Genomic DNA, 20674 nt, shown 5'->3' with positions numbered 1-20674 from the left:
GGGAGATCAGCAGGCCTCAGACGTCCATTTTTAAGGACAGGGTAGAGGGAAAGGCCCTGTCCTCAGAGTGCCAGGGGAGGGGCTCGGCACACAGTTCAAGCCCTTGATCCTGAACCCAGGACCCCACCCACAAGAGCCTCAGGACCTGACACACTGGCCAGGGACACACTTGATGTCATCATTTTTATTCATTTTCTCTTTTTGAAAATAAGAATAAACATACATTATATATATATGTGTATGTATATTATGTATACTATAGTATACGTATCTATGTATATGTATGTGTATGTATACATACTATGAATATTACAGTTAGTGCAGGGCTCAGAAAGCCATCCTCAACCACTGGGAGGCAATTTTCAATTCTGACAATTAGTGGAGGGGGAAAAAAGTGTCCGTGATTGCCAAAAGCAGAATCTTTCTTTATTATTAAACAGCAGTACAGGAAAACCTAATGCTCTGTCAGACACAACGGAAATCTGGGAGGCCAGGGGGAGGGCAGCAGACACTAAGGAGAAACCCCAAAGAAACCCCAGATGGGAAGCACCCTGCTCACCCATGTGCCCCATCCCTCAGTCCTGTCTCTGCTCCAGAAACACAGGGGATGCCAAGGACTATATTGTAGGCAGTCACCGTCCTCCGGGGCAAGAAAAGGAGTGGGGTGAGTCGATGTGTGCAACTGCTGGGGGGCAGGAGCCTGGGCCGGGGCTTTGGACGTTTCTGCCCAGGCTTGCCCATGTGGGTCAGTGCTCAGGAGGCTGAGGCCTGATGGGCACAACCAGGGGGGCCCCACCTGGGTGGATGCAGAGAGGAAAGGTAGGGGTGTAGGCCCCCGGGAACCCCAGACCCCTGACAGAGGAGCTCTCTGGGCACACCAAAGGACCCTCCACACATACCAGGACAGCCTGGCCTGAGAGTGGGCAACGAGGAGGCCCTCTAACACTGACCCAAGAGAGACTGAGGGGCAGGGGCTTCCCAGGCCAGGAGCCTGAAGAGGGAGCCACACACTTGTCCTTCAGGCACTGGTCAGGAAAAGGAAGAGAAAACCCTGGGTCTGCCTGATCAGCTTCTGTGGCCTCTCTGGCTCTGTTTCCTTTGGTCCCCTCCTCACCTGACCCTAACTGTCAGCAGCAACGGAAGAGGGGAGTCCCCGAGCACAGGGGTATGCTGAGATTTCACTCCAGGAGGAATGCTAACCTGCCCTGAGGACCCAGGTGGGCCCGGCAGTCAGGACCAGGGAACTCCGTGGTGTCCAAGAGCCTTGCTCAGCCTCTCCAGGAAGGAGGTGCTGCCACTCCCAGGGGGCTCCTTGTTGGGGCTGGCAGAAGGCCGGGGTGGGCACTGGATGGGGCCTCAGTTCTTGAGGATGGTCTCGTAGGCCTGGTACACGTGTTGGGACACCTCTGGTGCTCGACATTTCAGGGACAGCTGCAGGGGGAGAGAGAGATCAGGGGATGGAGAGAGCTCAGAATTCCCCGGGCTCCTCTCAGGGGCTGGGAGGGAACACAGGGAGGGAGAGAGCGCAAGAGCCAGATGGAAGAGTGTGGTGTGCACACGTGGCCTGGTGGCAGCACGGCTGGGGCAGATGTGTAGTAAAGCGGAGGGAGTGGAGGGGGCGGCTGCGGCAGCCAGCTGGGTGCGGACCAAATATACGTGCAGCCCACACACCTGCTGTCAGCCCAGCCGCTGCGGCCCAACCAGAGTGAATCATGAGCTGGTGGCTGGCAGGGAGGACCCAGCCCCTGCCCCACAGAGCTGCTGGGGCCCATCACTGCCCGTGAAGGGCTGAGGTCTCCGACAAGGTGTGGGGGCTGCGAAGGAGGTCTCCATTTGGAGAGAGCGGCAGTGGTGGGGGTCGCTGGGGAGTCTTCCTGGGCTCCAGCACAGGCAGCTCTGCCACCATGGGAGCTGGAGAGTAGGCAGAAGAGAAGCAAGTGCCACCAGCACTTCTGCCAAAGTCGCTGCCACTGAAGGGTGCGACGAGGAAGGGGGGAGCAAACGGAGCTCTGGATGCCAGCAGTGGTGGCCCTGTGGGGCCTTGATCTTCTCTGCAGGGCTCTGTGCATGCTCTGCGTGCTGGGAAGTGGGGGTACCAGCTCCTCAGTCAGGTTCACCTGGTTGGGAAGCTTTGGGGTGCCCCGTGCCTGCATGCACGTCTGCCCGGCTTTGGGGAGCAGCAGGGTGAGGCGAGGCTAGGAGAGGCAGGGTGCACTGGAGCCAGGCCAGGAGACAGGCTGTGCGAGGTGTGGCTGAGGAGAATGGAGGGGAAAGAGGAAGAGAAAAGCAGTCTGCTAACCTCCAAGTCCTGCAACACGGGCACCAGCAGGGAAGGTGGGCATGCAGCAACCAAACACAGGGAGATGGAAATTACCACCACCGAAGCTACTGCTGCAGCCCCCACCCAACCATAGTGCCAGCACCGCCAGCGGGGCCCGGGGAGCCACGTCTGCAGGGCTATGCCTGCCAGAGACGGGGGCTCAGGGTGAGAAGCAAAGCCTGGTGCTCTCTGGGGCCTGGAACAGCAGCATGGCCTCCAGGGCAACGACACACTCCGTGGAAGCCATGTCCTGACTGGGGTCTGACATGACATAGCTCAAGAAGGGCAAATTGCTATCAGTGCCCTCCCAGGTGGGCCCTTGGGCAAGGAAGAGTGGGAGGAGGGCCAGCACCTGGGCCCAGCAGTGCCATTTCCCAGTCAGGTGGGCCTGAGGCCAACTGTGCCCCCTCAAGGGGCCCAACTATATAGAATCTTCAAGACCAAATCACTGGTGACACAATTTAGTGTCTTATTTAGTAATCTGATGGGACTGAGTTGGAAGCTAGGGTCAGAATTCTGAGGCTCATTCATGTCAGGTTCAGAGGGACCCCAGCCTAGCTGGGCTAGAGCGCACCTTCTCAGACTGACCCCTGGTCTGGGAAGCAGCGAGAGAAGGAGAGGCTGCCTGGAACATGGAGGTAGACACCCTGGGGCTGGCAGGGAAGGAGCAGGGACCCTCACCGTGAAGTTGGGATTGCCCGGCTGGATGCGCAGCTCCGCCAGCACCCAGATGCCGTTGGTCAGCTTCAGGGACTGGTAGAGCATGTCCTGGCCCTCCACATTCCTCTTGGCGACCGTAAAGATGTTGCTGCTCTGTAGTCTGCTGCTCACAGCCTCTGTGAGTGAGAAGAGGGCCCCCAGTCAGTGGTGGGGGAGGGCTGGGGGTACAGGTAAGGGGCAGTGTGGATGGGGCGGGAAGGCGGGGGAGGGCTGAGAAGTCCTACCCGCATTGAGGGGGCAGTCTCTGATCTGGAACTGGGCTTCATTTTCATTGGGAATGTCCTTCCACGTGGCCAGGAACATCTGCCGGTCTGGGGGTGGGGGAAAAGGTAGAAGATGGAACCCTGATAAACCTGGGGCCCCACTTAATAACACCCAGCAGGAAATGGGTTTTTTGGGGGTGCAAACTTGAAGCTGAAGACAGGCACGAGCTCTGCCACAGCCCCCTCCTGCTTCCCTGAACAAACCTTTAGCTCTGTGACAGTGGCCACCAGTGCTGCTCCCAAAAGACCCTGGGCTTCCCCCTCCCTTTTGAGCCTTAAATCTCTCCTTCCCAGCACCCACACATGCACTCCCTCCTGCTCTGGCCCCAAGCAGCCTGGTCGTTAATCATAGCCTGTGTCACAGGGCTTCTGTGGTGACCGAGAGATGACGTGGGCAAAGTCCTCTGCTCAGCTCTGAGCTGGCAGTGAGCCCTCCTGGCATGGGGATGAGTCTTCTTAGGGGTTCCAGCCAGGGCACAGGAGATGGACATCCAGTGTGACATGGTCTGGGCTCCCCAGCTCAGGAGGCCATGGGAGGCCTGTCTAGAGACCACGGGCAAAGCTGAGGGGCGGGCAGAGCAGAACTCAGGAGACAACTCCTGCCCCCACTGAGGGAAAGAGCTGGCCAGACAACACTCAGCGGGCCTTGATGGAGGCGTGACCCTCGCCTCAGGCTCTGCAGAGGAGCCGGCAACTCACAGACTCCATTGTGGGGCCAAGCCAATCATTATATTCCAGGGACTCTCAGGGCACCCTCAGGACTCACCCATCTTCCCATCCTCCACAAAGAGAATGTGCAGTGGGTACAAAGTGCTGAAGTAGAAGACGTCAATGTTGTTCTTCACGGCCACCTAGGAACAAGGCCACCGATTGGTCCCATGTGCTTGATACGCCCTCTGAGGCCCCAGGAAGGGCCTGCTCCCTGTGCCTCCACCTCACCAGGTCCCCTCACACACCTTCCCTGGTAACCATGCCCCTTCGTCCCCTCGGATCAGGTCTCCCTTGTCAGATCTTTGGCAAAGAGCACAACTCCACAGACACACCCCTTAGCCAACAAAGGCGAGGCCCCAGACCTCTCCACCAGGCTCCTCCCCTGTGGTAGGTGGGCAGGTAAGGAGTGGGGTGCTTAGCCCTGCCTGGAACACACCTGGAGATTGTTCAGAGGCTCCATCTTCATGACCGAGCCCACCGTGTTGAGAGGCAGGGATATCTCCACAGTCTGGTTGGGGCTGAGTGGTGCGTGGACCTGGAGGGGGGCAGCAGGGGCCAGGCCGAAGCTGGGGAGAGAGAAGCCCCCGCGGGAATGGCAGGGGGAACAGGTGCTGACGTGGGATGGGCAGGCTCCTCAGGCTCCAGAGCTAGGGCAGTGGGTGGCAAGAAGCCTGTCCAGTAAGCTGGTTTCACCTCAGCTCTGGGCCCAGGAGAGTTCATGTTCATGACCCCCACTCTCAATGGCTGTGTGGACAGGAGGAATGAGCCCTGGGCCAGCTGCAGGCTTAACTCCCATCTGGGCTCCACTTTCTTCTCTGGGCTACGTGTGGAGCAGGCCCAGGTGAACATGGCCTTGCTCTGTCCTGCACTTGAGGAGTTAGTTCCACCTAACACCAGAGGCCTGAACTATAAGCTGCTTCTAACTGAAGACTCTGACTGCCCAAGTTTCTGCTACCAATCCCTACCTTCCAAGAAGGATGTGACCATCCCAAGCAAGACACCAGGTTTTGCTGTCAGGGCTAGAACTAGCCAGAGAGAGATTCAGGAAAGCTCTACTTCTTAGCAAAGCATCACATAGGTAAATGAGGCGGGGACGATCCCCAAGAGTGTGAGACATGGGACCATGCAGTGACAGCTCACTATGCCCAGGCTGGGCATTTGATATTATACCAACTCCTACTCTCATAAAAACAGCAAGAGATACACATTCTCTCATCTTCCAAGACATGGAAACTCAGGGAGGGGCAGGCCTGTGCTCACACACTATGGGCTAAGTAGCACTGCTGAGATCCAGAGCTTAACCTGCCAGACCTTGCCTGCACTCCACCCATGACGGCAATCAGACCTGCCTGGGATACGGTGGGAGATGATGTGGGGAACCCCAGGCCTCTGTGGTGGCCCACTCTTCAGGCTTTCCTGGAAGATCCCCCACAGCCTGCTGTGTGATCCTGGGCAAGGCACTGGTCTTCTCTGAGCCCAAGTGTCATTATTTACTGAAAAGGGGACAATGGCATTGACCTCACTGGGCTGTCAAGTAGCTCAAAGTAAGATAATACTTCTAAAGTCCTCGCATAGGGCCTGCCACCCAGGGCATTGTCAGCACGCTGTTAAGTCCGTTGTGAGCAATCATCGAGACTTTCCCGTGGAATCTGGAGTGATTCTTTGAACTCTAGGGCCATCTGAGCTGAGAGAGGGTCAGGACCCACTGGCCTATGGGCTCTCCCTGAGGAAGCAGCCCCTTCAGTCAACTTCTTAGAGGCTCAGTTTGCTCATCACTAGAGCCGCTCAGGAAGAAGAATCATCAGGAGAGGCTGCTTGGGTCCCCAGGAGAGCCCTGGCCTAGCTGGCCTGGTCCATGAAGACCCCAATGGTGCCAGAGAGGAAACCTTCCCCAGGACCTCCAGTACAGGGGACCTAGTTGGGTGAGGGGCCCGGCACAGCCACCACTCCCAGAGGCCCCGTCTGATGGTTTAAACCTGTGCCACAAGGGGCTGGCTGGGAGGCAAATCCGCTCCCTGTCAGCCTTCTTACAGCTGGGCCCTGCGGTGGCAGTGACTTAGGCCTGGAGAGAAGGCTCCATCCTGTCATGTGGAGCGTTTGCCAAAGGTGGGCTCCTGGTCTGGAGCTGGGGGTTTTCGTCAGCAAACACTCTTTGAGCAGTGGAAGAAGGCAAAAATAAGGGGAAACGACCTACCCCTCTGCCTGGTACTTTGCAGTCCACATAAAGAGGTCGTGGGGAAGGGAAAAAAGTCATTGCTTTAGAGAGTTTTGGCCTGAGATGCACCCATGAGGCACCAGATCCCTCAGAGCTCTCCACCCCTGCCTGCAATCACCAGCAAGGGCTCTCGTCACACTGGCCTTGGGAACGTACCTGTTGCGGTTGAACTGGATGGCAAAGTCGGTCATGACCTGTAGGGCCTTGTTGGTCAGCTGCAGGTCCATGGAGATGGAACCCACCTGGCGGGTGAAGGTACCTGAAATCTCCAACCCCTTGGCCTTCATGGCCGGGAGCCACACCTACAGGCAAGGGAGTAGACAGGAGGCTCATGTTTGCCACTTCCCTAAAAGTTAACAGCCCACCTGAGGCTACCCACCCCCAACCTGACTCTTCTCCTTTACGGTCTCTCCCTCTCCCTTAGGGGCCTCGCAGATTGACCACACCTGCCTTTACCACCAGGCAATGGCCGTGGGGATCCTGGAATGAGAGGAACAATCCTGCAGGGATCCCAGGGCCACCAGGACAGCGTGGCTGTGTATCAGAGCAGCGTGGGGTAGGCTGGTGCTTGATGTGCCCAAGGGCTGACCTGAGTCTTCAGAGGTCCAAGAAGGAACACTCAGTAAGGAGGCTGAGAGAGGTGAAGAGAAAAGTGGGCCCTGCCAGCCTCCTGAAGGGCCGAGCAGAGACAAGAAGAGCCCAAGGCAGGGTCGCCTGGGTGGCTCAGTCATTGAGCGTCTGCCTTCGGCTCAGGTCATGATCCCAGGGTTCTGGGATCGAGCCCCACATCGGGCTCCCTGCTTGGCAGGAAGCCTGCTTCTCCCTCTCCCACTCCCCCTGCTTGTATTCCCTCTCTCACTCGCTCTCTGTGAAATAAATAAATAAAATATTAAAAAAAAAAAAAAGAAGAAGAAGAAGAAGAAGAGCCCAAGGACATCCAGGGCCTCAGCCAGAGCTCGAGGCCTCCCTGGCCGTCACAGGCTGTCCTTCCTCACAGGAGGCAAGGCTGGCCTTTTAATTGTAGAAACTGGGCTGACCAAGGGCCGTACCTAAGAGGACCTCTCTCCTGGCAGGCCCTCTGCTGCTTGGCTGTCATAGGAGTGTCAGCTCAAGAGCTGCCTCCTTTGGGAAGCCCACACCTAGGTTCCTTCCCTACATCCATGCTACCATGACAAGTTAGCAGATGAATGTGACCCTGTGTGTCTGTCTCACCTGGACCCAGTCAGCTCTTTGAGGAAAGGGCTCTGCTTTTCTTTTTTTTTTTTTTAATTTTTTTTTTAATTTTTTTTTAAAGATTTTATTTATTTATTTGACAGACAGAGCTCACAAGTAGGCAGAGAGGCAGGCAGAGAGAGAGGAGGAAGCAGGCTCCCCGCAGAGCAGAGAGCCCGATGTGGGGCTCGATCCCAGGACCCCGGGATCATGACCTGAGCCGAAGGCAGAGGCTTAACCCACTGAGCCACCCAGGCGCCCCTCTGCTTTTCTTTTTTACGTCCTTGGCTTAGAGCTTGCTGGGCCATTTGCATTTTGGCAGCATTTGCAGGGCGAAACAGCTTGAATTAAAGCCCCAACCAGGAAGGACATCTGTAGGCGTCATCCAGGGCAGTACAAATGCCTTTGAGGGCCCTATTCTCAGCATCCCCCAACCCCCTGCCCAGCCCCGAGGTCAAAAGACCCAGGCTTCCTCAAGAGCTGCCCCAAGGTGTGCTGTGTCAACATCTCACTGTCTCTCAAGGTGTCACCACCAGGAACCTCAACGCCATCTGGGTCCCCACCCTCAGCCAACCCCAAGCCCTACACCACGGTCCCTGCAGCCCGGACCCTGTCACCACTACCTCTTCCATCTGCAGCCAGGGCCTCTGCTCCCCTCAGCAAGCAGCATGTGCATCTGAACCACAGTCAGAGTCCACCAGGTAAGACAGCAGCCCTTGCGGTGCCTCAATCCCACCCCCCTCTCTGCAGCACCTGAATCATCTTCTAAAGTGCAAATCTGGAGGCACCTGGCTGACTCTGGAGCTTGGGGTCATAATTTTGAGCCCCACATGGGGCCAGAGAGATTACTTAAATAAATAGAACTTTAAAAAAAGATGCGAATCTGATCATGGCAAAAACCCCTCCAACGCTGCAGCACTTCCACTGCCCACGGCCTCCATGTCCTGGGGCCCCCCTCTGCCAGGCTTCGACTGAACCTGCTCCTCTGCCTCTGTCCCCCCCACCCCTCCAGTCTGGAAAGGCTGGAGGCAGGCCCACCCCACCACACTTGCTAACATAATCATCCTTTGTTTCTCCAGGACAAAGGTGTGAGGGCAGAATCACACGGCTTCAGCCTCAGCTGAGACAGGCAAGCAGAGAGCTCTTGAGCCCCCCGCAAGCCCCCAGAGCAGCTTCCCGGGGCCCCACCTTTCACAGGCCACCTTTCACAGCTCTTGCAGAACTGCCTCTGTCACCTGGGACTGGCTGCTGCCTGTGGGAACCGCATTTCTCTTGGTCATGTGGCTTCACGGAATCTAGCACAGGTGCTACAACGGAACTAATCTAAATTAGTCTAAATTAGTTTAGACTAATTAGTTTAGACTTAGTTTAATTTAATCTAAATTAAACTAAACTAATTCTCAATATTTGCTGAAGGACCCAAGGAAACATCACCATCCACTTGTCCAAATGCTTCAGGAACTCCCAAGTTATTGTGCAGAGAAAGCCTCATTCCCTTGACTGGGAAGGTTACTGTAGAACGTATTTACCCCCACAGGTGTGGCAGGGAGAATGCCCATAGGACAAACCATTCTAGGCAGTCACATGGCTGTTGGGAAAACACAGATGACACACCTACTGCTTCTGAAGGAAGAACACATCCAGACCCCAGAGACTCCTGTGTCTAAGATAATGGGAAAAGTCCTGTGTTGTAAGGACTCCTCTTCCAGGCAGCTTGCCCTAAATTCCTCTGATGGAGTGATTCCCTAACATCTCCTTTCCAGCACTCACTGTTGGTCCACCCATCTGGGCCTCCACTAAGAAAAAGCAGTCATACCATCCATTAAAATGAACACACACACACAGAGCCAGCTCTGGACTTCACATTTCTGGCAGCTCGGCAGTCCTGGCAAGGCCTGGCACCCACAGGATTTCAGGAGTCTTTGCTGCTCTTCTGTCATTTGATCCTGCCTTATGCCTGTCACATTGGGCTTTTTTTTTTTTTTTAAAGATTTTATTTATTTATTTGACAAAGAGAGACAACTAGAGAGGGAACACAAGCAGGGGGAGCTGAAGAGGCTTCCTGCTGAGCAGGGAGCCCAACGTGGAGCTCCATCCCAGGACACTAAGATCATGACCTGAGCCAAAGACAGAAGCTCAACGACTGAGCCACTCAGGCGCCCCTACATTGGGCTTTTAACACATATGTGTTGGTCTCACACACTGAGGTAGCTACTCTGGACAGTAATTAGTTATTCTGACAGCCTAGGACACTAAGACACATAGGACATTCTCAAACACGGTGGGGCATGATCATATCAGGATCAGGAACAGGGACTTTGGTGCAAGCACCGTGCATTCAGTTTCAGACTGTGGCTTAGCTGCTATGTGACCTTAGGCAAAAGCACTGAGATTTGTCGACTGTGGAACAGGAAGGACAGTACCATAAGGCTTCTGGTGGGATTCAGCGGGGCGGGGGGTTTGCGACGGGCCTGCACGAAACCTGCTCTCTACTGGGGGCTCTGGCCACCACCGCTGCAGCACGGCCGCCACTCCTGGTGAGGTCGAAGCAGGCGCTGGCTCACAGCTCCCCAGGCACAACCGAGAGCTCACCTCACCCCTAAAGCCCAGCTCGGTCCTGGTCTGGGGAGGGGACCTTGGAAGAGAGAGAGGGGCTCTGGCTGGAACAAAGTGGCAGACACAGGGCCTGCCCTGAGCGTTGTGAGGGGGTCAGGTCAGGTCTGAACCCCCTGGCAGCTTCCTTGATGCTGAGGGTGTGGCCCACACCTCGCTGTCCTCAGAGCCAGGCCCACGTGTTCCTGCCTCGCAAACCCAGCACTCCTTCCTCTCCCTCGCCCCCGGCTCTGCAAACAGCACATCCCTCATCCCAGTTCTGGAGCCAGCATCCTTCCCTCCCCGCCAGCCCCCACATCCTGCCAGTCCCACCTCCTGAGGAGCTCTCCAGGGCAGCCTTTTGCCTCTGCCTTCAAAGCTGCCCTTGTCTAGGCACCATGAGCACACAGCAGTTCCTGCCGGTCTCCTCACTTGGCATCTTCTGTCCTAGCCCTTCCAAACTGCCTGCCACAGCGTAGCCAAAGCAATCTCCCTCCAGTGTAAATACATTTCATCTCTGCTTAAAACCTTCTAACGGCTCTGCTGCACCAGGACTGAGAGAGACCCTCACGGCCTGGCAATGTGGACCTTGCCAGCTTCTTCCCTCCCTAATCGCTAGTCTAGGTGGGAGTCCTGGGGAGTACCAGGCCTTGGTAGCATGGTGGGCATCTATGGGGCATCTGCAGGTGGCACAAAAGCCGGGTCAGGGATGCTGGACATAATGCTGGGAGGACAACTGTCCCCTCAATGAGCAACTGTCTGTATCCCTGCAGTATGTTTTGCATGGTTTCAACATATCCTGAAATTGCTGGGAACCCAATTACAGTGAAAATCAAAGAAAGCCTGTTCTTTGTTTTACGGAGACTTTACTGGGAGTCAGTCACCATTTCAGGAACTAAGGATACCACTAACCACATGGTTCACAGCACCTGAGCTACAAACACTACCTGTGGCCGTCGTGGTGACTCTACACAGCCACCAACACCTGACAGCTTCATCAGAACTTCCGGGGTGGTCGTAGCCAAGCCTTTACGATATGGAAATATATCATTTTATTCTCTTCCCTTTCTGTCTCCTTTAAGAGGTCCTAGCATCTTGGGGCGCCTAGGTGGCTCAGTGGGTTGGGCCTCTGCCTTCAGCTCAGATCATGATCTTGGGGTCCCGGGATCAAGTCCTGCGTCAGGCTCTCTGCTCAGCAGGGAGTCTGCTTCCCTTCCTTTCTCTCTGCCTGCCTCTGCCTACTTGTGATCTGTTTTCAAATAAATAAGATCTTTAAAAAAAAAAAAAAAAAAGAAGGATGGGAGGTTGGGGGAACCAGGTAGTGGGTACTAGGGAGGGCACGGATTGCATGGAGCACTGGGTGTGGTGAAAAAAACAATGAATACTGTTACGCTGAAAAGAAAAAAAAAAAAAAAAGAAGTGCTAGCGTCTTACTAATTTTGAAGTGACATGTATAGGTAGGCTGTAGTCTAGACACATTTGAGCACAGGAAATAAAGGACGCCTTAGACAACATCTGTCATCAGAAAGGGGCACCGGGTGGGAGACAGCCCTGAGAACTGCCGCTCCAGCTAGATGGGACCTCTGCCAGTGCTCTGGCAGGTGCGGGCTCTCCCTCCACTCCAGGCCTGACCACAGGCTGTAACAGCCACCTGGAGCCTTCTCTCCACTTTCACCTAATTCTGACTTGATTTACAGGCCTGAGCTCCAGTAGCCCTGCCCTGGGAGGTCTTCCCAAGCCCCCAGGGCTGGCCTAGCATCTCTTCCCTGTGCTCCCACAGACCCTGGCACCCATTCCTGTTGGCCTGAGCTGATTCCACAGAACGGGCCATTTAAGGAACATCAGTCAGTATCTAACTTCCCTCTGCTCCTGCCATGGAAGGAGGTGCGGTACTTACTGCTTTGGGGGCCACATACGATCCCGACAGTGTGCCCACGCCACTGGTCAGGTCGAAGAGGTCACTCAGGCCACTGCCCATGGATGTTCCTAGGTTGGGTGGGACTGCTGCTGCTGGGGGTGCCACAAAATTGGGGCCCCCAATCTGGAAGGGAAGGGAAAGGGGTCAGAGGCAGGCATTAGAAGTGGGGACCTCAAGGGCCCGGCATGAGTGGAACAACCTGGCACTTTAGAAAATGGGACGGGGCAGGAGGGGGGCTGCAGGGCTGTTGGCACACCAGCTCTAAGTTGCAGAGACAAGACAGGGTGAGGGGGTGGAGAAGAAACAAACACTGTGCCCTCCATGACCTGCAAGCCTCCAGCCTTAGGGGTGAGTGACCTTGGGAAAGGGCTGGGACATGTGTAAACTAAGCCGCAGCCCACCGATAAAAGGAGTACTCTGCGGTGAGGCTGTGCTAAGCTGACAGGACCACACCCTTTAGATTGTCACAGAGGGCCCATGGAAACTGAGAGAGCAGGTGATCCTCGGGATGACAAGGAAACTTTGTCTAAGGGTACTGAGATGGGACATTCAATAAAAGGCCACGGCTCAGCAGGGAGGACTGCTTTGACATCATCCACCCCTTGGGATGCTGGGCCAGCACTCAGGAAGAGCAGAGACAAAGGCTTGGTGGCGCAAGGGTTGAACCATACCCCTTCAGGCTCATCCCCCATCTCCAAGCAGAAGCAGGCAGGGTGAAGAGAACAGGCAGCCACATGCAGAGAGAAAAGCCAGGAAAGAAGACAGAGACAAGAGAGAGAGGGAAAGAGGGAATAGATTAGTCACTGCTGTTCCCGAGAGGAGTCTGGGGTGAGACTGTGCCACGCTTAAGGGGGACCCAGACTATCTTTATGAAGGGCACTACTTCCAGGGCTTCACTCTACCACCCACGTCTGGTGCCATGGCCCTTCCTACCCTTTCCTGTGTCATGCCTTGGGGACCTGAGCCAGACATGGCCAGGTGACAGGGGCTCTGCTACCCCTCCTCCTGGCTCTACCTGCTGCCTGAACAAGTCCCAGGAAGATAACCAGTCCAGTCTCACCACCCCCTTTCTACAGGGGAGGAGGGACTGTCCCTGACCCCTCATGGGCCTCTCAGGCCTCCTGGGCTGTTGCACCAAGCTGGTGGAGGGTGTGGGAGTAAGTGAACACTGCTGTGGCTCCTCTAGCCCACAGGATCCAGATCTAGCGGCCCGGCAAGGGACTAAATCCCGTGTCTGCAACATTTTGTGCACTCCTAGAGGGAAGTTCACCTGAACTCTTGAAGCCTCAGTTTCCTCCCCTCTAAGGAGGGAGTGACATAGTCACCTTCGCAGACAAGTGTACCCTGAGGCCCTCGGTTGGTGAATGGCACAGACCAGACGCTCAATGACTACTCTGAAGGTCATTATTAATGTTATCCACAGAGGGCCCCAGGACATACCAGGCTGTCGAGGCCTCCACCAAGAAGGTCCACGGCTCCCATCTGCACTGAGGAGGTGGCCAGGGGTGGGCCACTCACTGGGGGGCCGAGGTCCAAGTTGAGGAGGTCACCCAGCAGGTCGCCCTGGGTGGGGATGACATCCGGCTGCTCACCAGAGGGTGCTCCGGCAGGGGCCGTCTCAGGGCTCTCTGTGCTCTCACTTCTGTGATGACATAGGAGGGAGAGGGTCAGTGGGGTGGGTGCTGGGCTGTTTCAGGGAGGTCAGAGTCCTCAGTCTCCAGGATCCTCCCCCAGCACAGGCACCTGGATCTCCACACTGTTCCAGAAGGGCTATGTACATGGCCCCTCCTCTTCCCCCTTCCCACGCCTGATCCATCTTTTTGGCTCTCCAAGAGATCCGCATCATGGGGGTGAGTGAAGGGAGGGGCTGTCTATTTCCACCACTCAGCGCACCCTAAAGACTGGATGCCTGCCCTGGAGGACTGGGCACGCAGGCCAAACAAACCACCAGGGGGTGGCAGAGGAGGGTGAGAAGAACAGGGCTCTGGAATTAGAATCAAGTCTGAGACTAGCTGTGCTGGCTGTGGGACGCCACACCAGGCCCTCAAGCTCTCTCTCCTGTTGTCCTCGTCCATTAAATGGGGATACCTCTTTGAGCTGTTGTAAAGATCAAATAAGGTCACCCTATATGTAGTAAACATTTTTTCTTTTTTTTTTTTTTTAAGATTTTATTTCTTTATTTGACAGAGAGAGACATAGCGAGAGAGGGAACACAAGCGGAGGGGGTGGAAGAGGGAGAAGCAGTCTCCCGGCTGGGCAGGCAGCCCAATGAGGGGCTTGATCCCAGAACCCTGGGATCATGACTGAGCTGAAGGCAGACACTTAATGACTGAGCCACCCAGGCGCCTCTGTGGTAAATATCCATTAAAAAGTCATTAGGATGGGGGTGTCTGGGTGGCTCAATAGGTTAAGCGTCCGACTCTTGTTTTTAGCTCAGATCATGATCTCAGGTCATGGGATCAAGCTCCACACTCAGTGTGAAGTCTGCTTGAGATTCTCTCTCCCTCTGCCCCACCCCTGGCTCACACGCTCTCTCTCTAAAAAAAAGTCACTTGGGCTGCCTGTGTGGCTCAGTGTGTTAAGCCTCTGCCTTCAGCTCAGGTCATGATCTGAGGGTCCTGGGATCGAGCCCCACATCGGGCTCTCTGCTCAGCAGGGAGTCTGCTTCTCCCCCACCCCCTGTCTGCCTCTCTGCCTACTTGTGATCTCTGTCCGTCAAATAAATAAATAAAATCTTTAAAAAGTAAAAATAAAAATGTCACTAGAATGGTAATCTCCCTCAGACTCAGGCCTGGCCAGGGTTACCACAATAGGCCTGAATGCCTAGGCTAATGAACCGGAAAACCAGGTAGGGAGGCTCAGCCTGGAGACTGGCCAGCTTCACTCACGAGGCAGTGCGTGGTGGCAGGCTCTTGTGCACAACACCCCGGCCCCCCTCCACAAAGGCGCTGGGAGGCTTATGGTAGACGGAGGCCAGGGTGCCAATGTAGCAGATGAGCTCGTCCAGCAGTGTGGGCTCAATGAGGTCCGTCTCTTCAGAGATGAGTGGCTTCTCAGCCAACACCACCTCCTTGGCAGCCACTGGGTCCGTGGAGAGCAGACGCCAATAGATGTAGCCACGGTCCCGCAAGTCTGGGTTATCAGAGTCCTTGAGCAGTGGGGAGGTGACAAGAAGCATATTAAATTCATAGCAGAGCAACCAGCTGGGAAGGAAGGAGCTCCTCCCCAAATCCCATGACCCGGGCATGGTCACAGTGCTGAACACTGATCCTGAGCAGTCCCATTAACCTGTCCCTAAACATGGCCTGGCCCCTCGATTTCCTTCCCTAGCCCAGTGTTAAACAGGGCATTCCCACTCCTGTCCCCACTCCTCGCTCCACTCCAAAATTTGTCCTCCCTGTCCTACAAACCCTCTGGTTCTTCTGGACCTCCCTCCCCTCTTTTGTTTGCAGTCTGTCTCGACTTCCTCACCTGACCCACTCCATCTTGATTTATCTGTGACTGAGCTCCCTGAGCAGGGGTCCTGGATTACTCTAGGGCCAACCCCTCTAGTGATGCCAGCCTTAGGGGAAGAACCTTGGCACCAAGGTCTGGCGGGCTCCTTAGACCACAGCGCCCCCTGTGGAGTGAGACCTGCACTGGGCGCAGCAGAGGCTGGGGCACTGACCTGAGTGGCCAAGCTGAGGACCTGCTGCACCAGCTCCTGGGTCTCTGTCGGCTTCTTCAGAAAGAGTTTCACAATGGCTGTTAGTAGCTGTAGCTGGACCTGCGGGAAGACAGAAAGGTGACAAGGAACAAGTAGTGAGGGCTTCATGTAGGGATGGAAGGAAACCAAATTAGGGCCTCAAAGACGGAGAAGGGTATTTTTCAAAGGCCCTGGAAGCTGAGAGCAGATTTCCCAGGTTTGGAGTTGGCCACAGAGCACAGACTAAGGCCAGGCGGTTGTCACAGTAGTGCTGAATAGCCTGGACGTTGGCATTACCATTCAGGAAGGAGATGGCCACTACTATCTGGCAACCCTACCCTAGGGTCCCAGGAACCTGTCAGGGCTCCCAGCCTCACAATGCCTTAAGGAGTTTGCAGCTTAAAAAGGCAACATGTGTAGCTGGTGTGCTTCTTAAAGGGACTATCTGTCAACAAGGAGAGATGGTACCACTGACGGACTGGGCCAGGAGGGCCCACAGAGTCAGCCTGTCATTAAGGAGCAGGGCGTCTACAAGAAGGTATGAACCACCCCGGCCCAGCCCTCTCTCAGTTCTCACCCTGCTGCTGCTACCTTCACCTGATCATGCCCTCAGCCTGGCCAACATCTTCTCACCCTTTGCAGCTCATGCTGCCCCAGCACCCCCACGCTTCTGCAGCCTCCTGCACTCCCTCATCAGTACTCCCCCACACTATTAGAATGCTTTCCAGCCACTGGCTTGTCCTATGGACAGAGATCATGGCTATCACAGTTGTATCCCTGGTTATTGCTCTATCATTGTCCGGCGCACAGCAGGCACTTAAGAAAAACTTGCTAACTCAAAAAACATCTCTTGAAAGAACAATTCTCTGCACATAGTCCTTCCTTAGCCACATCTCACTTCTGCCAGTCCTGAGATAAGAGGGCAGCCTGAGGCTCCTGAGCCAGGGCTGTGCCAGGGACAGGCCTGTGGCAGGAGGGAGGGAACAAGGCTGACAGCACCTTCTGGGTGTGGTTGGCAAAATGGAGGGTACACAGAATGGGCTAATAGCAGGTGGCAGGACGGAGGAGACGCGATCCATTTCTGGAATTAAGCAATCCAGAGTCCTTGTCATTTGGTTACACATGGGCCAAGAGCAGAGGAGCGGTGGGCTGGCAGTTGTCAAGGTAGGAGGCAGCCCAGAGACTGGCTTCTAGAACCTGGCTACAGCTCCTGGCCAGGTAGTCCAGGGGAAGCCATTTATCCTCATTTGGTGGGGAGAAGGGTGGCCTGCTTCAGGGGGTTCTTGTGAGCTCACAAAACTGCAATTTATGACCGCTTTGAAGCTAGAGTTGTATCACACCTCATTTGAATGTGACTCTGGACAAGTCCTACAACTTCTGAGTCTGCTTCCTCACCTATAATGTTAGTGTAAACTCCTGACAGGATTAATGGAAGAGCCCATGAGATAAGGAATGTAAATAACCTATCGCATACTTTGCTCAATACACAACGCCTGTCACCACGGTCATCAACATCACCGCAGCCAGCATACAGGGATTTTTACCGAGTTCTCCTCAGCCCAGGTCAGCTGGGCTGCCTGGCATCATTCGTCACTGTCAGGTCTGCTACACTGCCTACGAACTCTGACCACTAGCCTGAGGCCTCCCAGCCTCACTAACATGCTGATACCTCACATGTCAGCCTGCATGTTCAGGGCAACCATCCTGCAATGATGTCACTGCCCCTGCCATCCAGACAGGGGCAAGACACAGGCTGGACTGACACACCACCCCAGGTAAGACTTTCTGAGCTCCCTGTCCATGGCTGGAGAGGCTTAGGAGCCCAGGACAAGGAGGCTCAAAGAGACAATCTAAAATAAGTTCCCTGGGGTGCCTGTGTGGCTCAGTCGGTTGAGCATACAACTCTTGATCTTGGCTCAGGTCTTGATCTCCAGGTTGTAAATTCAAGCCCTGTGTTTGGCTCCACGCCCAATAAATATAATAATAAACATATACAAAAAATTAACTAAAATAGGGGCACCTGGGTGGCTCAGTGGGTTAAAGCCTCTGCCCTCAGCTCAGGTCAGGATCCCAGAGTCCTGGGATCGAGCCCCGCATTGGGCTCTCTTCTCAGCAGGGAGCCTGCTTCCCCCACTACTCTCTGCCTACCTCTCTGCCTATGTGTGATCTCTGTCTGTCAAATAAATAAATAAAATATTTTTAAAAATTTAGCTAAAATATAAATAAATATAATAAATTAAATAAGTTCCCAAACTGCAAGGCACTAAACAAGTATGCTTATAAAAACTTGAATGGTGTTGTGAACCCAGGAAGCAAAGGCAATTGGCCCGTTAATTAAAAGCGCCATCACCACCACCCAGCCACACTGAAGTGCCCAGTCTATACACATCATCCAATCAGCTTTGCAGCAACTCTGTGCTAGAGAAGAAGAAACTGGCTTGGCAAGTTTAACTTGCTCCAGGCCACCCAAAGTGGGGGTAGGGGAGGAGCATAGATTAGATTCGTTTCCCCAACCCAGGCTCCTGCTCTAGCTTCCCTTGCTGATTTCTCTAAGCTGGGCTCTCCAGCAGACTTTGCCCAATGGGGAAGGGGCTACAAAAGATTTACTTTAGTTTTGCAGAAACACCCCGCAGAGGACGTCCTCTGCACTAATCCCAGGCAGGACTTGATGGTGGGGGGCAGAAGGGGTCCCAAGTCAGGCTCTGCTTCTCTCAGAGACAAGCAAGTGAGGAGGCTAGTATGGTGAAAGTAAAAGCAGCCCAGGGCAGGATAATAGCAGACTTGGCAGGTGGCAGTGGGAGTGGGTGATGGTAGGAGTTAAGACTATTATTCTGTGATGGACATCTGTTGCTTTTGCCCATCTAGCATCTAGTCTGTCTTCTGGTTAACAGAAATACTGGCTTTCCTTCAGAGAATCATCCTCCTCTCTGCCTGATGGAGACTGGGAAAGAAGTCTGACAAACTCGGCCAATTGGAATCATGGCAATTGGCTCAGGCTGATGCAAACTGGACCACTGCTGGAACTACCAGGGGGAAGGGAGTTAAGGAAGTCACCAGGCTGTTACAGGTCATAGCCTGGAACTACTGACCCCAAAGAGACCCTAATTCTGGGAGTCTTCCTAAAGGAGAAACCACCCCGGAGAGACAGACACAGCCCTGCTGCCGCCGTCTGGGCATCCTCATCCGAGAATGCCGGAAGAGAACACACTCCCGGAACTTACCAGCTACGGGAAAACAGTAGGTCCCCAGGGGTTTGTTGCCTGGACCAGTTTACTTTTATTTATTTATTTTTTAAAAACATTTGTTTGACAGACAGAATAAGCAGGGGGAGCTACAGAGGGAGAGGAAGAAACAGGCTCCCCACTGAGCAAGGAGCTCGATGCAGGGCTCAATCCCAGGACCCGGGGATCATGACCTGAGCTGAAGGCAGACGCTTAATGACTGAGCCCAGGCGCCCCATGGACAAGTTTACTTTTAAACCAATTCTGATCAACACCAATACTACCACTCACGAGTGCTTATCATGGCCTGCACGCCCATTAAGGACATTGCACAAAGCATTCTATATAACTTTCAGAGCAACAGGATCAGGCACAGTCTTATGAACCTCATTTTATAAATGAGGAAACCGAGGCTCAGAGAGGCAGAGAATTAGTGTACAACCACAGAGCCAAGAAGGGACAGAAGAAGGGTTTGGAGAATGGGGTCTCCTAGTCCAAGGCTCATGCTCTGACCCAACAGATCACATTCCCCCGTTGGGCAGCAAAGATTTTTGTGCTTACAAACACATTTAAAAGCTCTCTTGCATGAGCAGTGCCTGGCTCACAGAAAAGGGAATACACATGAAAAGATGCTCAACCCCACTCAACAGAAATGCAAACAGAACCAACCAAGGTACATCTTGTTGTTCATCAGATTGGCAAAAACAGTCTATGAATGTATTAGGTTGACAAGGAGGTAAGGGGAGGGCTATGCTACCTCTGAGATTTGACTATAAACCACAACAGTCCCTACACCAAAGGAAATGGGGAACGGCTTCCCACGTCTCCAGTACATAGTCCCCTTCACCAGAAAGAATTTATCTCACAATTTATCCCCCAGCTAGACTCACACATGCGCCCTACATAGATTATTCATAGCAGTATTGATTAAAAGAGCAGAAGACTAACACCTACATATCCATCAGGGGAGGCTGGTTAAATAAACATGGCACTATGCAGCCGTGAAGAGTCCTATCAGTTAGTTACAACAGCGCCTTCAGACACAATCTTAAGGAAAAAAGGCACGGTGCTGTACAATTTGAATGTGTATAGTGCGCTACCAGTAGCGCTTATTTTTAAGTAATCTCTACACTTAACGATGGGCTCAAACTCACAGCCTCGAGATCCAAAGTCACATGCTATACCGACAAAGCCAGCCACGCGCCCCACAGTTCAAGAGGTGGAATGCCTGGGTAGCTCAGTTGGTTGAATGTCTGACTCTTGGATCTCAGCTCAGGTCTCGATTTCAGGGTCACGAGTTCAAACCCCGCACTGGGTTCCATGCCGCCCGTGGAGACTACTTAAAAATAAATAAATAAATAAATAAATGAGAGGTGACATATACACGGTGGACCCTCATTATCCGCAGAGCCCGTATTTGGAATTTGCCTAGTTCCTAAAACGTACTTGTAACCCCAAAATCAATGTTTGGGGAGCTTTCGTGATCTTTCACAATGAAGTGCAGAGCAGTGAAAAGTTCAAGCTTCCTGAGGTACACACTCCCAGTGGAGGTCAAAGGAGCTGACACTCTGCCTTGTTGCTTCTGCCCTCATACCATAAACAAGTGTCCTCTTCACAATCTATTTACCTGCCACATCTTTCACGTTCTGCTTTTTGTTGATGATTCACTGTTAATGATAGCCCCCGCCCCAAGGGTCAGGCTGAAGTACTGGCTAGCGAACACTAGCGCGAGGAGGTGATGGGCCTTATGGAGAAAATAGTGTGTTAGAGAAGCTTTGTGCAGGCATGAGTTATAGCGCTGGTGGCCATGAGTTCAA

General features: G+C 54.0%; 1 protein-coding gene across 3 annotated transcripts in view; it reads right to left on the bottom strand.

Moving 5' to 3' along the window:
* Nucleotides 1-404: 404 nt before the first annotated feature.
* Nucleotides 405-20674, bottom strand: part of AP1B1 (adaptor related protein complex 1 subunit beta 1) — a 54241-nt gene continuing 33971 nt past the window's right edge. For 2 of the 3 annotated variants that reach the window (XM_080820952.1, XM_080820953.1), the window contains exons 12-21: nt 15619-15717; nt 14840-15099; nt 13392-13593; nt 11931-12074; nt 6386-6531; nt 4451-4580; nt 4070-4154; nt 3265-3351; nt 3002-3156; nt 405-1431 (exon numbers count right to left, since the gene is read on the bottom strand). In XM_080820952.1, the coding sequence (XP_080677078.1) occupies nt 1357-1431; nt 3002-3156; nt 3265-3351; nt 4070-4154; nt 4451-4580; nt 6386-6531; nt 11931-12074; nt 13392-13593; nt 14840-15099; nt 15619-15717 (1383 nt within the window). In that variant the 3' untranslated portion in view covers nt 405-1356. Of the gene's footprint in view, nt 1432-3001; nt 3157-3264; nt 3352-4069; nt 4155-4450; nt 4581-6385; nt 6532-11930; nt 12075-12622; nt 12644-13391; nt 13594-14839; nt 15100-15618; nt 15718-20674 lie in introns of all 3 variants that reach the window. The other variant, XM_080820951.1, reaches the window with a different exon arrangement.

The sequence above is a fragment of the Martes martes genome (genome assembly GCF_963455335.1).
Source record: "Martes martes genome assembly, chromosome: 13".
NCBI classification, from domain to species: domain Eukaryota; kingdom Metazoa; phylum Chordata; class Mammalia; order Carnivora; family Mustelidae; genus Martes; species Martes martes.
Note: the sequence above shows the minus strand (reverse complement) of the source record. Positions and strands in the feature narration are given on the sequence as shown.